General features: G+C 40.3%; 1 protein-coding gene across 14 annotated transcripts in view; it reads left to right on the forward strand.

Annotated features, from left to right (window-relative positions):
* Positions 1-24,432, forward strand: part of tjp1a (tight junction protein 1a) — a 193,187-nt gene that overhangs the window by 117,365 nt on the left and 51,390 nt on the right. For 7 of the 14 annotated variants that reach the window (XM_061670482.1, XM_061670488.1, XM_061670485.1 and 4 more), the window contains 7 exons: positions 5,365-5,421; positions 7,610-7,734; positions 7,810-7,912; positions 12,700-13,027; positions 15,066-15,172; positions 19,879-20,047; positions 20,230-20,362. In XM_061670482.1, the coding sequence (XP_061526466.1) occupies positions 5,365-5,421; positions 7,610-7,734; positions 7,810-7,912; positions 12,700-13,027; positions 15,066-15,172; positions 19,879-20,047; positions 20,230-20,362 (1,022 nt within the window). The remainder of the gene's footprint in view (positions 1-5,364; positions 5,422-7,609; positions 7,735-7,809; positions 7,913-12,699; positions 13,028-15,065; positions 15,173-19,878; positions 20,048-20,229; positions 20,363-24,432) is intronic. The other 7 variants (XM_061670484.1, XM_061670486.1, XM_061670496.1 and 4 more) reach the window with 1 other exon arrangement.

A 24,432-nucleotide genomic window follows, 5' to 3' on the forward strand; every position in this document is an offset into this window, starting at 1 on the left:
CAATGATGGTGCAAAATATAGTCTCAGTAAATATTCATACTTGTCTGAAACAGGCAGAGCCCCCTGTTTTTCAACACTGTGGCTTGAATCTCAAATCTGTTACAATACAGTGTGTACGGAAAGTATTCAGACACCCTTAAATTTTTCACTTTGTTATATTGCAGCCATTTGCTGAAATAATTTAAGTTATTTTTTTCCCCTCATTAATGTACGCACAGCACCCCATATTGATAGAAAAAAACAGAATTGTTGACATGTTTGCAGATTTATTAAAAAAAGAAAAAATATCTCACAGCCACAGTATTCAGACCCTTTGCTCAGTATTTAGTAGAAGCACCCTTTTGAGCTAATAGAGCCATGAGTCTTTTTAGGAATGATGCAACAATTTTTTCACACCTGGATTTGGGGATCCTCTGCCATTCTAATTGCAGATCCTCTCCAGTTCTGTCAGCTTGGATGGAGAACGTTGGTGGACAGCCATTTTCAGGTCTCTCCAAAGATGCTCAATTGGGGTTAAGTCAGGGATTGGCTGGGCCATTCAAGAACAGTCACGGAGTTGTTCTATAGCCACTCCTTTGTTATTTAGGGTCATTGTCTTGTTGGAAGGTGAACCTTCGGCCCAGTCTGAGGTCCTGAGCACTCTGGAGAAGGTTTTAGTCCAGGATATTCCTGTACTTGGCCGCATTCATCTTTCCTTCGATTGCAACTAATCGTCCTGTCCCTGCAGCTGAAAAACACCCCCACAGCATGATGCTGCCACCACCATGCTTCACTGTTGGGACTGTATTGGACAGGTGATGAGCAGTGCCTGGTTTTCTCCACACATACACCTTAGAATCAAGGCCAAAATGTTCTATCTTGGTCGCAAGAGACCAGAGAATCTTATTTCTCACCATCTTGGAGCCCTTCAGGTGTTTTTATTTTATTTAAAAAAATTATTATTATTTTTTAAGCAAACTCCATGCGGGCTTTCATGTGTCTTGCACTGAGGAGAGGCTTCCGTCAGTCCACTACGCCATAAAGCCGTGGCTCAATGGTTAAGATCATCGCCTGCCACCGTGGTTCAAGACCCCCACTGGACCAGCCACCAACATCCCCCGGGCTCACGGCTGCGGTGTCCTTGAGCAAAACACTGACACACCGGAATGCTCCCTTGGCGCTTCAGCTGCCCCCTGCTCCAGTGTGTTCCACTAACATGTGTATGTGTTCACTTTGATGGATAAAATGCAGAGAACAAATTTTGTGTGCATGCATGCATGTTCATGACAATAAAAGGTGATTCTTCTTCTTCTTCTTCATAAAGCCCAGACTGGTGGAGGGCTGCAGTAATGGTTGACTTTCTAGAACTTACTCCCATCTCCCGACTGCATCTCTGGAGCTCAGCCACAGTGATCTTTGGGTTCTACTTTACCTCTCTCACCAAGGCTCTTCTCCCCCGATTGCTCAGTTTGGCTGAACGGCCAGCTCTAGGAAGGGTTCTGGTCGTCCCAAACTTCTTCCTTTTAAGGATTATGGAGGCCACTGTGCTCTTACGAAGCTTAAGTGCAGCAGAAATTTAGTTGTAACCTTGGCTGTATCTGTGCCTTGGCACAATTATGTCTCTGAGCTCTTAAGGCAGTTCCTTTGAATGAACCTAATGCTTTTACTTTTTTTCTGAATGTTTTTAACTCCTTTATGCCATTGTGGTTGAGTAGAATAATGTGTCACGGAGGAGTTGTGCCAAATGTTAGGTTATTCTTAAGCGCGCAAGTGAGTTCAGACTGAAGCAACAATACCTCTACTGGTTACAGCCAAGTATTGCACAATTGCCGAAGGACAGAAATGACCACGGAACCCCAAATGTGAGTACAAATCTTTAGCAATGAAAGTTTCCATCATATGATTCACTTTACTCTGAGTTGTGTGGAACGTTTGATAAAACATGGGTGGATGGGTCGTTGGCTAGCAGAAATAGTTTCAACCAGCTGTTTCTTCTGCTCCTGGTGAAAATGCAAATTGTGATTCCTTATTACTGTATTCTCGTGTATAAATCACACCCATGTATAATACGCACCCCCAAAGTTGACCTCAAAATTCTGGAAAACCCTTGGACCTATGTATAATGCATTTTTGCAATGCATAATTTTGCTTCTACCCATATGATCAAAACGAAGTATTATCTGTATTTTTTTTCCCAATGAACTATTATGAAGTTAAGCACTTTATTTGAAAACGTAATCCTTTTTTTTAATTTACTCGCTCTTATTTTGAAATTCACAGCCCTACTTTTATTTAGTAAACGACAAAACACACAGTTGTGCTCCTGTTTGATTACCCAGGCAGAATTTGTAAGATGGGTACAATTCTTTAAAGAAAACATGGACCAGGCGAAACATTTAATTTTATTTTAATGGGATTCAAATTAAACTGTCAAGCATTTCAGAAAAGCATTATCATTAAACAAAACACCCATGAAGAAATTATTAGAAATATAAATATATTAGAAATTAATGATTGTCTATGCCTTTTTCATAACCTCTAGGTGGCGGTGGCATACTAGAATGAAATTGTATAGCTTTATCATAACCTCCTTTCGGTGCTAAATTGAGAATATCTGTAGATTTACAGGATAACCCTAACAATTGCCAGCAGAAAATTTCGACGATCAACCCCCCTGCTTCAAGATGCTTCTGTGTCTCTTGTTCTTCCACTGATAACTCCTGAGTCAGTTGATCTACAGTATGAATCTCCATTTCTGTAAGCCCTTCTCAGCCTGGGTCATCGTCTGTGTATGTGCACCGTGGCCTTTTGGTATTCCTTTACAGAAAATGTTAAACGAGAGTCGTGTGTGTGTGTGTGTGTGTGTGTGTGTGTGTGTGTGTGTGTCTATATAATACATCCCTAATGTTTCAACGGATAGCTTACATTCCCATGTGTAATTAGTGTAGCCAGTCATTGGCTGTTCTTTTCCTCTTCACACTGCTCCCTGCCTCACACTGCAATCCACAATTCAAGGACAAGGGCACCTTTCTGCCTGATCTCTGTGACCCAATCACCCTGTTTCTCATGTGTAGTTCCCCTTGGTGGGCCTGGACAGTTAGATGATAGGATGGATGAACGGATGGCTGAATAGATCACAAAACACTTCAGAGAAATGGATGTGTTTGGGAATGTCAGAGGGAGTTGTGGATAAATGGGTCACGACCCATCAAACAATAGCAGTATTAGTGTGGGAGTTGTAGTGGCAGACATGGAAGGGGGACTGGAGAGGGGGGGATAGTTTTGGGGGACACCCAAGCTCTGCGCCAATTATGGACATAAATAACATCCACACAGAGCTGCCATGGAAATTGGGGTCAAAAGGTTCTGATTTCAATAGGATGGGGCCAACTGATTTATTGTTGCAGGTGACTGAAATTATAAGATGAGTGAAAAAAAACTCATCTAGACTTACAGTACTGTAAGTGCAGTACAGTTTTTGTTCTCGGCAAAATGTCTCACATTGCTTAAAACAAAAATGATTTATTTGTGGTCTGTAACCCATCTTCCCACTTGAGGAAATTTCCTATTTTATATGTGCATAATCTGACAAAATTTTACTTGGAAAGCCAATCTGCTCCTGATTTTCTCCATTTATTTTAGGTACATTTGGTCAATTCTAGCCCCCATTGCACAGCAGTTGTCTAGGAATGTTTCATCCACATGCTAGGTGGCTTTTTGCCTATCTTGATTATGTTCTGTGTAAACAAGCCAAGTTGGCACGACAGAGGACATTGCACAATCTTCTTGTAAAAGAGGCGTCAGTCTCTTGCTCAACTTGACTATTGAATGTGCTTGTGTTAATAAAGATTTAGTCTTTCCAACATTCCATCTGTTGCACATTCTTATTACATTGCAGTGCAGCCATACAATATTAATGAAGAGGATGATAATGACAGTAATTATTATGAGCCTGAAGATGATTGGTGAGGTTGTTCGACTACAAAATACTGATTAAGATTGGGACGCTTATCCCAATGATGGGGTGGACAGATAGCACACCGAGATGTTTTGAAGGCCTGATTATGGAAGTGGTAGTTAATGTGCACTGTGGCATGCATGGTGGTGTTTGTCTTTTCTTGCCACATTGGACTGTGCTCAGCATTCTGCCACAGACAGCTGTAGACTCACTCCCTACAGGCAGATGCAACCGACCAACAGTGCTTTATCAGCTGGAAGGGAGCAATGGAGAGATGAAATTTCAGGCAAACGATGTACTACTCAGTTAAAATGTTGGTTTCAGACCTAATTATTTAATTCTGGATCCAGGCAAAGAACCGCTAAAGTGTGACTGGCTCTTTTCTGACATTAAGGACTTTAAAGCAAAAGAGACATGCAGACAGTCATGTAAGCAACTTGGTAGTGACAATTGAATCAACTGTCAACCCAGTTGCCCCTATAGTTGATGCAACCCAACGTTGAAAATGAGTGATAGCGAGATGCTTGTGTAGCGTAAATTTAATCCACAGAGAGAGATGAGTAGCTAAATTAATCTTTGCTTCAGCTCTCAAATGACCCACCCAGGAATAATATTTGCACGTTTACTCTGCTTTTCATATCTCACAAGATCCTTAGTGGCTATTCACTCACATTGCTGTCACTCATAATCTTTTCACATATGGACTTGCGGCTCTCCAGTCATGTAAATAAGCATGACATTACCTACCTTATGACTGTTATCTCTCCTTTTTTGTGGGTGTCTTGGTTCTCGATCCTTCATTAAGCTAAGCAATGTTCATTTCCTGGATTATAAGAGCTTTTGCATCCAGTTATCATATTTTGTTGTTTCAATGTTAAGATTTTCTGGTTAAATGGATAGATAATATAGAATAGGTATAATAAAATAATTATATTTTTATTGATATAGCTGGCGTTGGCCGGAAACCTCGCATCTCCAAGGCCATCACTTTTCAGGAAGCCAAAAAAAAAAAAAAAAAAACTTTGTAAAGCCATTAACATTGCATCGTCAAGGAGAGCAAGTCATTTTCAACACTTTTATATTGGTCAGTAATTTGTAAAAATAACACACCCACGTGGGGACTGACCAATAGTATTTTGTGGGGGGGAAAAAAGACGAAATTTCCCAAATTTGGACAAAGGAGGTTTAAGGTCCGATGCCAGTGACAGGAAAGATAATCTCAATATGATGTGATTTTGATGCAATGATGCAAAATGTGTTGTTTTTAGAAGCTGTGTTGTTTTGTATTATTGTGTGCGACCTGCTTTTTCTGGTTTAAACTTTTGGTCTGCAATTAAAATTAGATGACAAGACTCAAGGAAAACCTTACAAATCAATGCCTACTGTATGTCATAATGAAGATTTCCTTTTTGTGTCTTCTCTTCCAGAGCGCAGCGATGGAGGAAACAGTCATATGGGAACAGCACACAGTGACCCTTCACAGGGTTGGTGTTTACAGCCCTATAATTCTTTGCCATTTCTTCTCTATTGTCTTTTCCCCTTCCTGTCTGTATCTTGTGTCGTAATTGCGAATTAGTTCTTATTTGTTCTGAACATCTCCCTCAATGTTGCCCCATGTCCTTTACCCAATCATGAGTCTTCTTTCCTTGTACTGAGAGGACCAGCTGTAGAAGCAGGATGTATGTTGCTGGAACAATAGTCAAGGAGCCCAAATGGCAGGAAACAAAGCTAAGAAAGACAGACAGACAGCATCCACTTCCTTACTACTACTTTTCGCTTCCTTCCTGCTCAAAACAAAGAAGGAAATGCACTCTTGCTTTTTATCTTGGTCAGATTTCATTTTCATGGACTGCACCTCTGAATTCTAATAGATGAGAATGGTATGAACAACTGATCAGCGTCTCAGGCACAACTAGAAGTCATACTGTCCTACATTTACTGTGAGCCAAGGCATTGGGGCACCTCTTACACAATCCGCAAATATGGGGTTGGTCCCCCTTTTTGCACCTATTAGCCTTCCCTCTTTTGGAAATACCGTCATGCGTCTGTGAGTGTCTGTTTGCCAATTCAACCAGAAGAACGTGTGAGGTCACTGACGTTGGCTGAGTGGGCCGGGCTCACCATCTCCACTCTAGTTTATCCCATGGGTGGGGCTGAGGTCGGTGCATCTGTGCAGGACAGTCAATATCTTTCACACCGAACTCATCCAAGTATGCCTTTATGGAGCTTGTTTTGTCTACTGGGGTAGAGACATACTTGAACTGTAAACGGCCTTTCCCAAAGTTTTCCCTTGAATATGACAGTAATGAGTCACTGATGGTGTCGTGGTACACTCGCCTGACTTTGGTGCGGGCAGCGTGGGTTCAGTTCCCACTCAGTGACGCTGTGAATGTGAGTGTGAATGTGCCCTGTGACTGACTGGCGTGCAGTGCAGGATGTAGTCCGCCTTTCGCCCGAAGTCAGCTGGGATATGCTCCAGCGTCCCGCGACCCTAACCAGGATAAGTGGTGTTGAAAATGGATGGATGGATGGATGGATGACAGTAATGTTCCAAAATTGTACTTATTAAATTTAGATTTAGGGGAAAATAAAGGCCCCAGCTAATTCATGAAATCAAAATGATGCGTATAGTATATTGAACTAGTGGTATATTGCGTACACATCTTAGATGAAATATTAGTAATTTCCCTATTCCAAAACTAAGGTTATCAAATATTTTTAATTGATGCAGTTGTGCCCCGGCAACGTGTAGACTGGAGTACCTGTCTAGACTGGACTGGTTGTTGTAATCTAGTTAGTAGCAGCTTTAGTGAGGCTGAAGGAGCAGCCCGTTGGCTCAGAGCCCTCTGGCTCGCTGCTAATTTTATGGATGCTAGTTTACATCACATGGCCTGCTTCTGTTGGGCTGTCTCTATGGAAAAATGTTGTTTCACAAACATAATTTGCTTTACAATAATTGCAATATTACAAATATGAGCCATTAATTGCTAGTTTTAACAATGAATTTTCGGGCTGTCACCATTGAATCTTTTTAGAATCGATTCTCTTATTGATTATTGATGGAATAATTGAATAATAATCACCCCCGCTCAAATTTCCTTTACATTTTTAATTTCAAATGCTTTTTTACTAACATGCATTCTTTTCTCACTTATGAGGAATTTACATCTATCCTGAAACTCCAGATGTTGGTAATACGTGTATGGTGTAAATTCGGTGTACAGAATTTGGGACAACTAAATGCCAAAGGGTTAGCAAGTAGCATTAGCACGCTAGCGATGACCGTTTATGTAAAAAAACTACTATTTAGCTCACCCAACAATCATGTTATATGTATTACACATCTAACAGTGTCTTAAAAATCACTTACAGACACACCTCTGTCGTTTCTTTTTTTTTGTCAGTGGCCCAACACTGCGTCTGTCAATAACTGTGTGTGAAACATGGGTTCCGGCGGCGCAAACATTGTTCCGGGCAGAACGGCTTTATTGTTTATTTTATTTGTTTGGTTCCAGGTGAACAGAAATTTTGCATCTACCTATTTTTGATGTCGACTTAGCCGAGTTAGTCGTCGTCGTTGTCCCCACCCCCCAGCCCTAGTTCATTTATTTACACATTGTAAAGAAAATATTGTTCCATATTAGTATGTTGTGAATTTTTCCTTATGTGCAGGCTGCTGGATTTGGGTTTGGTATTGCCATCTCAGGTGGGCGAGACAACCCACATTTTCAAAGCGGGGAGACCTCCATTGTGATATCTGATGTTTTAAAAGGAGGTCCAGCAGAGGGATTGCTGCAGTAAGTTTCCATGAGCGTTTCCCTCGACATACATGTCTTTCTCTGTGTTAATTATCCTCATGTTTGACGTTTCAGAGAAAATGATCGTGTGGTAATGGTGAATGCAGTGTCTATGGACAACGTGGAGCATGCATATGCTGTGCAACAACTGCGCAAAAGTGGCAAAAATGCAAAGATCGTAAGTTTGACATGGATACACTGAATTAGATTTTTTTTTTGTGCTCCTTTTTTCATGCCTTATTACCGGATCACTGTCCTGTGTGTAAAACCACCAAATGTAACTCAACCAATCAAGAACAAGATCCCAGATACAAGCGGCCGAAATGAGTTTCCTCCGTAGGGTGTCCGGGCTCTCCCTTAGAGAGAGGGTGAGAAGCTTGGTCATCCGGGAGGATCTCAGAGTAGAGCCGCTGCTCCTCCACATCGAGAGGAGCCAGATGAGGTGGCTGGGGCATCTGATTCGGATGTCTCCCGGACGCCTCCCTGGTGAGGTGTTCTGGGCACGCCCCACCGGGACGAGACCCCGGGGACTACCCAGGACACGCTGGAGAGACTACATCCTTCGGCTGGCCTGGGAACGCCTCAGGATCCCCCCGGAAGAGCTAGATGAAGTGGCTGGGGAGAGGGAAGTCTGGGCGTCCCCGCTAAAGCTACTGCCCCCGCGACCCGACCTCAGATAAGCGGTAGAAAATGGATGGATGGATGGATGCAACTCAACCATTCAGTTGCATCGCACAGTGTGCGTGGTTCTGCAACTAGTTCTCAGTAGTTGCCAACGATATGTAACTATAACCCCAATTCCAATGAAGTTGGGACATTGTGTTAAACAGAATACAATGATTTACAAATCATGTTCAAGCTATATTTAATTGTATACACTACAAAGACATTTAATGCTCAAACTGATAAACTTGATTGTTTTTAGCAAATAATCATTCACTTAGAATTTTATGGCTGCAACGCCTTCCAAAAAAGCTGGGACGGGTGGCAAGAAACACTGAGAAAGTTGAGGAATGCTCATCAAACACCTGTTTGGAACAGCACATCCCACAGGTGAACAGGCTAATTGGGAACAGGTTGGTCCCATGATTGGGTATAACAGGAGCTTCCCTGAATTGCTCAGTCATTCACAAGCAAAGATGGGGCGAGGGTCACCTCTTTGTGAACAAGTGTATGAAAAACAAGGAATTTAGGGATTTCATCATCATCATCAATTTAGGGACTTCATCACCATAACAGTCCGGATCAACCATCCGGACTGTTATGGATGCAAAGTTCAAAAGCCAGCATCTGTGATGGTATGGGTCTGTGTTGGTGCCAATGGCATGGGTAACTTACACATCTGTGAAGGCATCATTAATGCTGAAAGGTACTTACAGATTTTGGAGAAACATATGCTGCCATCCAAGCAACGTCTTTTTCATGGACGCCCCTGCTTATTTCAGCAAGACAATGCCAAACCACATTCTGCACGTGTTACAACAGCGTGGCTTCGTAGTAAAAGACTGCGGGTACTAGACTGGCCTGCCTGCAGTGCAGACCTGTCTCCCATTAAAAATGTGTGGCGCATTATGAAGCGTAAAATACGACAACGGGGACCCCGGACTCAAGCAAGAATGGGAAAGAATTCCACCTACAAAGCTTCAACAATTAGTGTCCTCTGTTCCCAAACGTTTATTGAATGTTGTTAAAAGAAAAGGTGATGTAACACAGTGGTAAACAAGACCCTGTCCCAGTTTTTTTGGAACGTGTTGCAGCCATAAAATTCTAACTTAATGATTATTTGCTAAAAACAATGGAATTGGGGTTGTAAGATGCGTCACCGGTATTACGGAATTTATAGTAAGGGGAATGGAAATTTAATTAAAATAATTGCTCAAACTATATGATTAGCTGATACATTTATTCATAAGGTAAGAATTGTGTTTTTTCCCTACAATGTCCAAAATCTTGAATAATCCATCCTCTCTGTAGATTTGTCACTCGTGTTGCTTTTCTGGTTAGTAACACCATTCAACTTAATATGAACAAATAAAACATTTATAATGGTGAGTAGTTAATCTTATGAGATTGATGATTATTATTATTTTTTTAAATTAAAAAAGGACACAAAAAACATGAAATTGCTGTTCAGTAATCCAACATTTTCATAGAATGAATTGTTACGGCGAATCAAAATGCCAGGTTTTATCACATGATCGGTCCCAACAAAGGTTTGTGTTCATGCGGGCAATGAATGGGGCTATCGTTGCCAGAAGCCTCTTATGTATCTCCGTATGCATCATGGATAAATGTGCAAAGGATGTGTGATTGCCATCTTGAAACTCCGTGACAAGATTGAAAATTATTAAAATAATAAAAAAAAAATACTCCTTTCTTTTCCCCTGTCCTGTCTTTGTATTCACTGCCGAATGAGAAATACAGTTCCAGCTCCAGGGTAATCTGCTTTTAACTTGCCTATTGCTTGTAATTCAGTACAATATTTAAAGTGGCACTTCAAAACTTTCTTTCCCGCGAAGAATGCCAGAGGTCCACCCCTCCCCCGAGTTCGGGGTCGTCAGTAAATGCATGATGGTCAGTTGCCGACTTTAATTTGTTCGTGATTGTCCAGTTTTGCTTTGATTAGTTGCGTCGATCGGTATGTAGCAAATTTAAGGAGCCGACGCAATATGAGGGATTTGAAGTCGACCTGCGAATTGACCATCTTCTTCGATAGTGTCATTTGTAACGCCACCAGTGTGTAAGGAAGTATGAAATTTACTCACGCCCACACCTCTTTGTATTGAAACTAATTGTCACTGATCTTGCCACACATTTATCTACAGTCCTCTCCAAAAATATTGGAACGGCAAGGTCAATTCCTTTTGTTTTTTTGTTCTATACTGAAGACATTTGGGTTTCAGATCAAAAGATGAATGAGACAAAAGTTCAGAATCCCAGCTTTTATTTCATGCTATTTATATCTAGATGTGTTAAACAACTCAGGACAGAGCACCCTGTGTTTGAACCCACCCACTTTTCAAGTGAGCAAAAGTAGTGGAAGAGACATGATTAAATTAATTAAAGTGAATAACATTTAATAAATGGTGGCATAACCCTGACTTGCAATAACTGCATCAAGCCTGCGACCCATTGACTTCACCAGAGTGTTGCATTCTTCATTTGAAATGCTTTTCCAGGCCTCTTTTAGTGCTTGTTTTTTTCTGGGGGTTTCTTCCTTCAGTCTCCTCCTCAGGAGGTAAAATGCATGCTCTATTGGGTTAAGGTACGGTACTTGATTTGGGGAGTCTAAGACTTTCCACTTTCCCCCCCTGATGAAGTCCTTTGTTGTGCTGGCAGTGTGTTTTTGATCATTGTCTTGTTGCATGATGAAGCTTCTCTCAATTAGTGTGGATGCATTTTTTTGTAAATTGCCAGACAAAATGGTTTTGTAGACTTCAGAATTCATTCTGCTGCTACCATCATGAGCGGAATGAAACAAAAAATCAATTACATAATTACACAGATAGCTGGTCACCTTTCTTCACCATGCCGAATCTAGATCTTTTATTCCTCTGCCTGGGTAGAGTCCCATCTGACAATAACTTTTGACTTCTGCTCTCTGGGTTATATAAATAATAATAAATATAACAGTAATAATATGTAACATAACATTAAACAATTTAATAATATAACCATAAATATCCATTAAAATACTAAGAAACCACAGCGGCAGCTTCAAAAGGCCACTGTGACACAGTAACACTGTTCCGGCATAAAAGGGATACAGATCCTCCTTTCTTCTTGACCTAACAGTCGGACAGGACCTTCCCCCCCCTCCAAAAAAAGAGTGAGTTACATCATCAATAAAGACTAGTGAGCCCAGTCCAGCAGCAGCCATGCAATCGCAAGGCATGACATTTCCTCCACCAATGCTTCACAGATGACCTGTGTTTTCGATCATAAGCAGATCCTTTCTCCTTTCTCATACTCTGGCCTTTCCATCACTTTGGTTAATCTTGGTCTCATCAGTCCAGAAAACATTTGTGGCTCATCTCTGTACTTTGTAAAATCCAATCTGGCCTTGCGATTCTTTTTGCTGATGAGTGGTTTGCATGTTGTGGTATGGCCTGTATATTTCTTCTGTCTTCTTCGAACAGTGGAATGTGATACCTTAACCCCTGCCCCATGGAGGTTGGCAGTGATGTCACTGACTGTTGTCTTTGGGTGTTTCTTCGAAGCTCTCACAATGTTTCTATCATCAACTGCTGTTGATACCCTTGGGCGACCTGTTCGATGTCTGTTGCTCAGTACACCAGTAGTTTTTTTCTTTTTCAGGACATTCCAAAATTGTTGTATTGGTTATGGTCAATGTTTGAGCAATAGCTCTGATTGATTTTCCCTCTTCTCTCAGCTTCACAATGGTTTGATTTTCTCCAATAGACAGCTCTCTGGTCTTCATGTTTGCTTACAAGCAAATTCAGTTTTCACAGGTGAAACCCAAATCCAAAAACAAGCGCTAATGTTTAAGCAATCAATCTTAATCCGAGCAACTAGAAAACCCCATCTGTCACATGTTCCAATACTTTTGCTCACATGAAAATTGGGTGGGGTCAAACAAAAGGTGCTCTATCCTAAGTTGTTCAACACATCTAGATGTAAATACCATGAAATAAAAGCTGGAAAACTTTTGTCTCAATAATAATTCTATGTGAAACCCAAATGTCTTCAGTATACAACAAAAACAAAGGAATTGACCTTGCCTTTCCAATATTTTTGGAGGGGACTGCAAGTGCATATCCCCACAATGGCTGTGTAAATGCGTACTTCGAACACTGCAATGTTCCACTTTGGTGAGTTCTTTCTGAAAAGGACAGGTGTATAAATTCTGGCTTTACTGTCATGATGGTGATCCTATTTACTGGGATGCCAGTGTGAAAAGTGCCTGTTGTGTGTGCCTTATGTCTCCTGTCTTTTAATTCTCAGACTATTCGGAGGAAAAGGAAAGTACAGATCCCTGTTTCTCGACCAGGGGACAGGGAGACCATGTCAGAACATGAGGAAGACGACAGTAATGAGGAAGATGGCTATGAGCATCACAGTGGTCGTGGAGGCCCAAGTGCCTATACAGGCGCAAGTGGAGGCACGAGCAGTAGTAGGCGACACGATCGTGAACGTAGCAGCAGTGGACGACGGGATCAGAGTGCCTCACGGGAAAGGAGCATCTCACCACGCTCTGATCGACGTTCACAAGCCTCCTCTGCTCCCAGCAGACCTTCCAAGGTCACACTTGTCAAGTCGCGGAAGAATGAAGGTGAGCAACACAAACACAATATCCAAACAAACTGACTACATATGACAGGGCACAATACAAAATGTTACATTTTACAAGTCTCAACGCAACACAGTTTTCTATTATTGTAACAATCGAAGTAGAGGTGCAATAATTCATCAATTAATCGACAGCTAATCGATTATCAAATTAACCATTTCTATAATCAATGAATTGTTTAGAATCAGTTTAATTTATAATTGTCCAAATCCTCTTATTTCAGCCTCTCAACAGTAAAGTCTCTGATTTCGGTGGTCCTTCATGAAAGCAGACTGTTAATATTTGTGTTTAATTAAAATAAACCATTTGCAAACATCTGCTTTTATTTTGGAAAACAATGATCAACATTTTTTCCCAATTTTCTGACATGTTACGGACCAAACCAGTAACTGAATCATAATCAATTTATGGAAAAATTAAGTCAGTTTAATCTCTCACAAAATAATCATTATTTTCAGCTGTAGTATGAGTAACCTGTAATTGACATGTAGTTGAACCTGAAGCAACCTCAGATGTGTATATCAAACTAGCAGAGCTTCTCATAAATTAGTACCCTATTGTGATATTGCTTACCGTAATAGTTATTTGGTTTTGTTTAATCATTAAACACCAAATAAACAACAATGATTTATCAATAAACCGTAATCAGGAAAAAAATGATTGCGCAATAAACTTTAATGCAAAATAAATTATGATGAATTTGATTAATCGATGGACCAATCGATTATATATATATTCGATAGTGAAAGCCATAAATATAAGTCAGATTTACTGTGCATTCAGAGTTCAGTCAAAATGATTACCGTATTTTCACGACCATAAGGCGCACCGTATTAAAAGGCGCAGTCTCAGTTACGGGGTCTATTTCTGTATTTGACACATACATAGGGTGCACCGTATTATTGGGCGCAGGCATGGAAAAACATATGCTGGCATGCATGCTAGCGTATGTTTTTAAAAAGGCAGCGGGAGCAAAACTGAGTTTGGTTGAACTTTATTGAAGTATTTAACAATGTACTCAGGTTATTTTTTTGATCAATCCTCATCCACAAATCCATCAAAGTCCTCATCTTCTGTATCCGAAATGAACAGCTGGGAAAGTTCTCCATCAAACATGCCAGGTTCCCTCTCGTTATTGTCGGATTCAGTCTCGTTGCCAAGGGGGTGTTCAGCAATGATGCCGGTTTTTGCGAAAGCTCGGGTGAGCTTAGTCCAGGCATCCACAATCCATTCACATATGGTGGCGTAACTCACCCGGCGTTGCCTCCTAGTCTTAGTAAAGGTGTGTTCGCCTCTGTCATCCATCGCTCCCACGCCGCTCGCAACTTCACTTTGAACGTCCTGTTTACACCGATGTCCAGCGGTTGGAGTTCCTTCATCAAGCCTCCCGGAATGATTGCAAGCTCCGAGTTCATTTGTTGCACTTGCTTTTTCACAGCGGCTGTGAGATTGGCGCGCATGGAGTCACAGATCAACAGGGACGGTGACGCCTGAAAAAAAAAAAAAAACATCCGTTCTCTTTACGCTCACCTCACTCAGCCACTCTCTCATTTTCTCCTAGTCCATCCAGCCCTTTTGATTGGCCTTAACAATGACTTCGGCTGGAAACCTTTCTTTCGGCAGCGTCTTCCTCTTAAAGATCGCCATACGTGGCAGTTTCTGTCCATTACCATGGCAACCAAGCACAACAGTAAAAGCCGACTTCTCGTGCCCCGTTGTGCGTATCGCTACCGTATATATATATCGCTACCCCTTCTTCTCTACAGTGTGGTTCTCCGGGATGTCGAAAGTGAGCGTGAGTGAGATTTTGGAACTCGGTGCAAACATAAGGCGTGCTGCATTATAAGGCGCCCCGTCCATTTTAGAGAAAATGTAAGACTTTTAAGTGTGCCTTATGGTCGTGAAAATACGGTAACTGTGGAAAATGTTTTATAGTCACACAGCAATCACTTGGTTCTCTGCTAACATTTGTTTTCTTTTCTTTTTTCTTTTTTTTAAATGTACATTTCAACACTGAAAGCAGAATATGGACTGCGGTTAGCTAGCCACATCTTTGTGAAGGACATCTCTGCTGAGAGCCTTGCTGCCAGGGATGGGAACATCCAGGAGGGAGATGTTGTTTTGAAGGTGAGAGAATAGACAGTGATTGCATGAGCTCGTGTATAAAAGATTTAAACTTGCAGTAAGTATAAATGGTTAAAGAAGCTGATATATTTGTAAATTATCATTTGTTTTTATTTGAAAAACGAAATATTGTCAGTGCAAGTGCCCTAAAACATTTGCTTGGGCCCGTGGCAAACCTGAGCTTGCCCTGTTCGGTCAAGTGCACTCAAATGTTGGCTATATTTCACGGCGGCGGCGACATCCCGAGATCCGACTCACGGGGTGTCCTGGTGGTGGCCGCCACGAGCCAGGAAGCTGGCTTCGCAAAGCGGAGGTCCACGGCAACTGATCCCAGCCCGTGGGTCTGCGTCTGCTGGGACAGAGGCCGGCGTGAACAACATGGCGTCTCTATCTCGCCCAGTCGATTGTGAAGCAACGCTCTGACAAGCGTAGTACTCCGTAGCATGTTGCAATGCTAATGCACTCATCTCAACGCTGTGGTCACGCGGGCTATTCAGTCAATCTGTTTTTCGTTAGATTTACACACACGCGTCCAATCAGGTGAGTTTACACTCAAATGAGGAAGTGAACCGCTCTACAGCCTGGCTAAGTGGCTTGGGTTCGTATAGATGGCACAAAACGTCATTTTAAGGGCAAAGGCTCCTTATTTATGCTGAGATAAGGCCACAATGATATCGAGGCACTTTTAATTTTGGAAAAACGTGAATATTGTGACATCACTACATATGACAATTTTTTTCATACGCTTGCCTGATCGGGAATGTTGTATGTTTTACTAGCTTGCCCGTGAGTATTTTTGACTTGTCACAGGCAGTCGGAAATCTGTAAACTTCAAGCCCTGATTGTGTCATAGTGATCCATGAGGCCTTGTGGCTTTTGGAGCGATGCCAATACTTCGTCACGCAAGCACATCAGATTAACGATCAAAAGTTTCAAATTCTTTCTTAAACTGTAAAGGTTTAGTCTTGACGAGTGCAAATTTTTTATTTACGAGGTACCATTGGGGATGAAAATAGAGCTTCAACTAACAATTAATTTAATATTTTTTTCAGTTAATCGATGAATCGGATAAAATACAATATTTCTTAATTTCTATCCCTTTATTCAAAAACAACACATTTCAAATTGGCACAAAAGTGCACAAACAGGTTTCTGCATGAAAATCCCAGAGCTCTTAAAGTAAATTATGAATTAAAAAAAAAATAAAAATGTTGACTTGTCGACTGATTAGTATGGAGACACGGTCGTTTCACTAGCCACATGGGGCAAAAACAGCAACACCCTATTGTTGACTAACCCAGGGAACACACACACCGAGGCATAAATAGAGGGACTTCACACTGGAAATTTAGAATTGAAGAAGCCTTTTGGATTAAAGGTGTAATGTCTTCAAAAAACAAGAACAGTCCAGTTTCCTTGATTCAACCTTTGATGATTACCTGACCTCGATGACTGACAATCTACACAGGTAAGTCTAACTGGTCATGCTCAATACCAGGGTTGGGGAGTAAAAAAACTTTTTTTTTTTCATCCCCAGTTGTAGTGTATTAGCACACACTAATCTTTTCATTTTATTACGGTAGAGTGCATTGTGTAATGCATCGTATGACGTCATGCAACCCTCCCTGAATGCTCCTCAGAGTCCAACTTTGCTTACTATGACTTATTATTGACACTCCAGTTGAAGTAGACTCAAAAATAATTGTTGTAGACACATCACAAACTTTACGCTAACAGCTCAATGCAAAATCCTATTGACAAGGTAACAGCTAGCTCCAAAGTAGCAAGTAACGAATATTCACACACAAACACTGCAGGCACATACATAGACATACAGTAATACTCACAGGCATCTATTCTTCCTATTCTCTGAGGGGGGGGGGGGGAAAAAGTTATTTATTAACCAATTCAGTCGCAACTTTCTTCTTCCGGTCTGAGGCCTTGATGAAGTTATCTGAATCTGTGCACCACATTGCCCCTAAAATACCAAAGCGCGCACAGCAAGAACAGCACACACACCCCAATACGAGGCACGCGCACACACACACACACACACACACACACAGCAGCGGCACAGACTGACATAATAATCCCGTGACACAATGGATCAATCATGAAATTCATTGCCAACATTTTTAGTGATCTATTTTATCAATTCATTGATGCAGCCCTAGATGAAACAATTTACAGTTTACCGAAAACCCATGATAACATTTTATATGGTTATTACTATTGGTGTGCATCTCTCCAATGAAAGACAATTCTATACGTATCTCGATACATGGTGTGCGATACGATTCAAGGAGAGGATGCATTTGGGATTAGCCTTTGAAGTTGGTAATAGTGAAAAATGAAGTGAAACAGACAATGATTTTAATCGGATCCTTTTCCAGAATGAGAGTGCTTAAAAAGGAGGATGCTATTCATGTGGTACAGCTTGAAACAGGCACCAGGTGCAGGTGGAGATGGGCAGGCTCAAGTTGGAGGCCAGAACAAAAAAGCAAAGAAATTTGGCAAATTTAATTTGAATCTTAAATTTGTTCATCAACATGTACTTGAGCAGTGTAAATATGTTTTTCTGCGTGAAGATTTTTTTTTTTAATTTTGCCTTATTGTACTCTTCAGAGAATGCTTAATATATGTCAAAATAATAAAAAAAAAAAAAATAAAAATCTCTGCGGGAGGCCGGATCCCCCCAGACCTCCTCTACAAATTTTTTTTAATTTTGTTTTTGGTCACATTTTTCATGCCTTTGGTGTTTCGCAGGTCTGCTTTAAAAGCTGCTTTGTCAACATTACATGTTCAGCGACTACAGCTCTTACAATAGTAACGATATACTGTTTTTAATGTGAGCATAGGTGCACTATATATACTGTCACGTTTGTATTTGCATTGTTGGGCAAAGTTTTCCATAAGTCCAAGCTGACGGGAAATGTCCCACCGTGTTTTTTTTCCCAGCTGAAGAAATTGGGTGGGATGGTTGTGTTTAAAATGGATTTTGTCACTAAGAGGTTTTAAGTTGTTGTCTTTGTTGTGACGTTATAGAAATTCAACATACCAGCTTGTTGGCTGCGTTCATTTGGCTTGAATCCAAAATGTTCCCACATCATTGCGGTGGCGTTAGGGTTTGGATCTAATTCCATTTATGCCGCTCAGCTTTCTGTAACTGTGCAGCGACCGGCTCGCTGTCAGAACACTTAGCTTTCAGGACGCTTACTACGTTAGTGCCTGCAAAAAAGCACGCACACAGGCAAGCATACCGCCAATCACCAGAAGGGGCCCATCCGCCCTTCACTATCTCTGATTGGTTGAGAGACCAGATGGATTTTGTGTGTCTGCTTTCAAGTCGCATTTCTTCCTCAAATGGCTCGGCGTACAGGTGGACCCTCTTTCATTTTTAGCCGCACCATTCTGAAATTCGGGTGCATATGTGACCAAATTAGTCCCATTCGAGAGCCCTGTCTTGAGAAAAAAAAATAAAAAAATCATCCGCCAGATTTCCAGCACCACGTCGCAATATTTTAATCCATAGCATTCCGTTCTTAGACGCAGATTTATTTTAGATTTTGGGTCCCTGCTCATTTTTGTGCGTCTCAGACGCGGGACGCACATCAAACGAGATCCCTGAGCTTAATTATAGCCAACTTGAATATCTATATGAGTTAGATTGTTGTGAATATTGACATCTTAAAATAATACTTGTAAACATGTTCCTTTAATAATTTCTGTAAAGTGTTTGTGTAAATAACTGCCTTTTTGTCTATTCATCAACCCAAATCTATTTGAATTGGAGAAACAGTATTTGTGTCACATTTATATTTTAAATAAGATAAATCACCTATTTACAATTATTATTATACTTTAATTAATATATTTTTCCAATATTCCCACCATTATTAAATAAATCACTGCTGTCATCATTTTCGTGCGGTCTAACATGCTTTGGTTGTTGCAAGGAGTTTGTTTACAATGTCTTATGTCTAAAAGCACATAGATTTACGGATTTTTTTTTTTTTTTTTTTTTTTTTTTCCCCTTCTAATTTTTGTATTAAAAAACAAAATCATGTTGCAATGCTTGTATTTGTTATTTTAGGAATATTGTGATAATTGTGATCATTTTGTTAATGTGCCCTGATTAGAAGTTTACTTTTAGTCACCACAATTCTTTAAATTTAAGACATGCACCAAGCTGCTATAACATGACTACTTGCTTTTTTAATTCTTAATCATACTTAAACATAAAATGGTATACATGAGCTGTAGCAAATAATTTGCCTTTACAAAAGTAATAATGTTCAGTTTTGCTCAATGTAACCACGTTTAAGTGTTCATTATTGTGTTTGGAAACCGCAGGGTAGTGCTTTACGACTATTTTGGACTCATGTATTTAATGGAAGTCACCAAACTATTATAATGCAGTACAATTGTACCACTGCGACCTATAGCTGCACTAACAAACATAATCTTGAATTAATACCCCTCTGACAAAACTAAGAATTTAGTATCTTTTACAAAAGATAAATTATAGATGCAGCTCGTCTTGGATATAGTTATATTATGCAAGCCATCGCGTCAAGGTAAACCATTCCCAATCCTTTTATTCTAATGGTACCAAATCCTTATTCTAATGATTCTTTGGTCACTCAATGTGCACGCTGTATATGATTTTTACTATATCTTAATGATTATCCATCTGTTTCCCTCAACAGATCAATGGCACAGTTACTGAGAACCTATCATTGATAGATGCCAAGAAGCTGATTGAGCGATCAAAGGGCAAGCTGAAAATGGTTGTTCAGAGAGATGACCGAGCCACGCTCCTGAACATTCCTGATTTAGATGACAGCATTCCCTCAGCCAATAACTCGGATAGAGATGGTGAGATAACAGGCTTCAAGGAAGTAACAGTGTAATTAGGATTACATGTTTATTTTTCAATAGACAAATGTATATGATTCAGTACCTACTATTTTGTGTGTGTGTGTATATTTCATATTTAATTTCATATTTCAATGTGTATTACCGAACACTTAAATACAATAGATATTTGACTTTCACAGACATTTCGGAAATACATTCACTGACATCAGACCATTCCAGTCGATCCCGTGGCCGGGGTCGATCACGCTCACCTGACAAGAATGAGCCATCGGACCATCTCCGGCTCTCACCTCGGCAGATCACTAATGGCAGGTACGGGAGTAATCATTTGCAAACTACTGATTTAAACACATGTGACACATCTGTCACACATGCATAGTGATACATCCCCACTCCCACTGCTGGACATGCATAGATCATATTCACACCCACAGGTGGTCTGCTGACTGTGCACCACTAATGCATACATCAGTAGATGGAGACATAGCATGCATAAACCATCAAACTCCCTCTGGAGTCATCAGTGCGTTTTCATATGCCTCCCCAAGACTAAGGTTTAGTGAGGTATTGAGTAGGTATTGATCCATCTTCTTGTTTATCAGTTTCCTGTGTTTGAAAGCAACTTTGCTTGACAAGAGCTTTAAACCATTTTAACCAACACTGAAGCAACCAAACACAGAATTGTTGCCGAGTCAAATATGTCAGTGTCCATCCATCCATCCATTTTCTGAGCCGCTTTTCCTCACTAGGGTCGCGGGCGTGCTGGAGCCTATCCCAGCTATCATCGGGCAGGAGGCGGGGTACACCCTGAACTGGTTGCCAGCCAATCGCAGGGCACATACAAACAAACAACATTCACACTCACATTCACACCTACGGGCAATTTAGAGTCCCCAATTAATGCATGTTTTTGGGATGTGGGAGGAAACCGGAGTGCTCGGAGAAAACCCACGCAGGCACGGGGAGAACATGCAAACTCCACACAGGCGGGACCGGGGATTGACCCCGCTCCTCAGAACTGTGAGGCTGACGCTCTAACCAGTCGGCCGCCTATGTCAGTGTCATTAGACATAATTTTAATAAAATTTTCTCATCTCAACATCTGCAATTCAATTGATTAATCTTGGCAATACAGTTTTTATCTTTACTAATATAATCTAATCTAATGTAAATTAGTGGCTGCACAGGAGAGCATAAAAGATACACATACAAGAAAATATGACAATGACGCCCTCGTCAAGAGATGTAACAGATCGTTACCTTTATGTCAGACTGTTGGACGCCAAGCATTTACATTTTACAGTGAAAAACAACAGATTAAACATCTTGTTGGCACAGGTCTCAGAGGGTTGGAGGTAGTTGATAAAACAAGACTGGGCAGTGAAACAAGCTTGTCACTTATTTAAAGTAGCCTTTCACCAACTGGCTGAAACAAGAGATGCTAGTTGGTTGCCGGTCTATGATCACAAGGATTATACAGTATTTTCATGAGTTAACACAGTTATGAGTTAACAGTTATTCCCTCATCTGCCTTGACTCGCCTATGAATTTAGGTGACATCCCTTTGCAGCTATAACAGCTTCAACTCTTCTGGGAAGGCTGTCCACAAGGTTTAGGAGTGTGTTTATGGGAATTTTTGAAATCACACTGATGTTGGATGATAAGTCCTGGGTCTCAGTCTCCACTCTAATTCATCCTCAAGGTGTTGAGGTCAGGACTGTGTGCAGGCCAGTCAAGTTCATCCACACCAGACTCTGTCATCCATGTCTTTATGGATCTTGCTTTGCGCACTGGAGCAGTCATGTTGGAAGAGGAAGGTGCCAGCTCCAAATTATGCCCCCAAGGTTCGGAGCATGGAATTGTCCAAAATCTCTTGGTATGCTGAAGCATTCAGACCTCTTTCACTGGAACTAACGGGCCAAGCCCAGCTCCTGAAAAACAACCCCACCAATCTTTACACTTGGCACAATGTAGTCAGACAAGTGCCATTCTCCTGACAACCGCCAAACCCAGACTAGTCCATCAGCAATAAGTTTTTTTTTTTGGTATCAGATATCCTAGACAGGGTAAAAACAAACAAAACCTATTTTGAATAATGCCATTGTCATTTGCTTTTTCTTTAAGCGAAGAGGAAAACATTAAAAATCAGATTTTCATGGAGGGAAAAAAGTCAGCTTTTATATTAAAGCCTTATCACTTCAGCCCTAGTGCAGCTGTTAAAATGTGGTTCCTTTTCCTGAGCTGCTGTAGTTGACTCATTTTTCCTTTCATGTAATTGACTATTCATTATATATATATATATATTATATATTATATATATATATATATATATATATATATATATATATATATATATATATATAGTGTATGTTATTTTTTAAATAAGATTGTTTTTTTTACCTTTATTTCTTTCTTACAAATTGTATTAAAACTATCATGTTCATTTGTACGTCAATATAAGATACCAGAGAATTCATAACTCTAGACCTAAGCCTAACTTTGTATGCAATCACATTCAGTTTGTTCCAGTTTTCATTCTGTGGTTATGGCCAAAATGGTAGAAGAGGACATAACAGTATGCCTGTCAGTAGACCATGACGTAACAGAGAGTTTTATTATCTCTCCGTTTCAGAAGGATAAAAGGAATTTGACATACTTCCCACAGTGCTTTGCTTGAGGACAGATGGTTTGTTTAACCTGATTGGCTGCAGGGCTTAGATGCATTCTTTTCCTTTGGACAAGACACTGTTCAGTGTTTTTGAATTGACCAAATCATTTAAAACTCACTTCATACAGGTTACCTTCTATTAGGCTATGAGTCTATTTTTGGTGTAGGGAATAGTGTTTCTCAGGTACTTTCATTCAAGATCCTCTTAAGTATCATGGTGCAGCTTACCCAGACATACATGTGAGTAATTATTATTATTTTTTTTGTCTTTTAATCTTTTTTAATTTTATGAACAATAAAATATGTATTTAGTTTACAATTGTTGTCATTTGTATTTTGATTGGACAAGATGCTATGTTTTCTTACAATAAATGTGTTGAATTGTAAATTGTAATGAGCAATGTGAAATAATTGGTAATAATTCATTCATAGCACTAACTGTCCATCTTTTGCCCTGTTTTCACATCATTCAAGTGTTGCGCACACAGTGCAAACATTTGTACACATTCTCTCCAAATTACCGGTATGTTATTGTAATAGTGTTATAATTATTTGTAATTCTTTATCAATAAGCACCAGCTCCACAATAATCTCATACAATTGTACTTGATCTTGATGCTGATGTAAAACAAACATGCACAGGTTATTGTAAAATGAGGAAGGAAAGGATGTCTTAAGGAACTTTGAAATGGCATTCTTGAGCATGAAACATACAATATACACTAAATATATATAATAGTACATGTTTGATGTACCTTTAAGTGTGTCGATATCACCGTGAGTAACACGTGGTTTAGTTGGAGCTTGTGGTTTGGTCTACGTTTTAAAATTTATTTATTTATTTATTTTTAAAAGCTCTGAGTGCTGTTCCAGCAGGCAGTCATGTGATGAGATTGGAATTCAACTATTGTTTTAAGTAGCACAGGCCATTCTCTCTTGGCCTTCTTGCCTCACTCTTCCCAACAGCCCTCAGTGCCGCCCACCTCTCTCTTCTAATACACACACACACACACAAACGGATAAACACAGTTAAACCTTGATTAGATTCTTCATGTTGAACTTTTTTGGAGGGTTGTTTTTTTTTTCTCTTTCTTTGTACACAGAACATACATTTTAATTTCATTAAATCAATTACATTTAACCACATTTATTCTTATATTCTGAAACCTTAATTCAGACAGGTCAAGCTCCCGGCCCGCGGGCCACTACCGGCCCGTGCAGCAATTTTGTCCGCCCTGTGGCGATCAAAAGTCAGCATGACATTGGCCAGCACAACGGCATCAGCCAAACATGCAGTAAATTCCATGAATAGTATCTTATTTGTATGTCTATACAGTACTCAGTGTTGGGTGAGTGGGGATACGACAGTTGGCCAGTCGGGTACCAGTTTCAAAGGAGCCGCATGGATACTTGTGCATTCTCTTATGTATTTTAAGTACTAGTCACCGCTATTGCTAATTTTGGAAGCTCTGTTTTAACACACATACATGGGCCAGTCTCGTTTAAAAAAAAAAAAAAAAAAAAAAAAAAAAAAAAAATCATATGCCGGATTTCCAGCACTCCACCGGAGTACTTTAGGCTAAGAATAATTAGTTGACTTTCCCTAAAGTGTCTCACTTGTGTTCATCTACAGGAGCCAATGCTGTTCCGCCAGCGGCTCACTGCTTTCGTGAGTGGCGTGCCGGATATTACCACAGCAATGACAATTTATCGA

Source organism: Phycodurus eques, chromosome 2, assembly GCF_024500275.1.
Source record: "Phycodurus eques isolate BA_2022a chromosome 2, UOR_Pequ_1.1, whole genome shotgun sequence".
Lineage (NCBI taxonomy): Eukaryota > Metazoa > Chordata > Actinopteri > Syngnathiformes > Syngnathidae > Phycodurus > Phycodurus eques.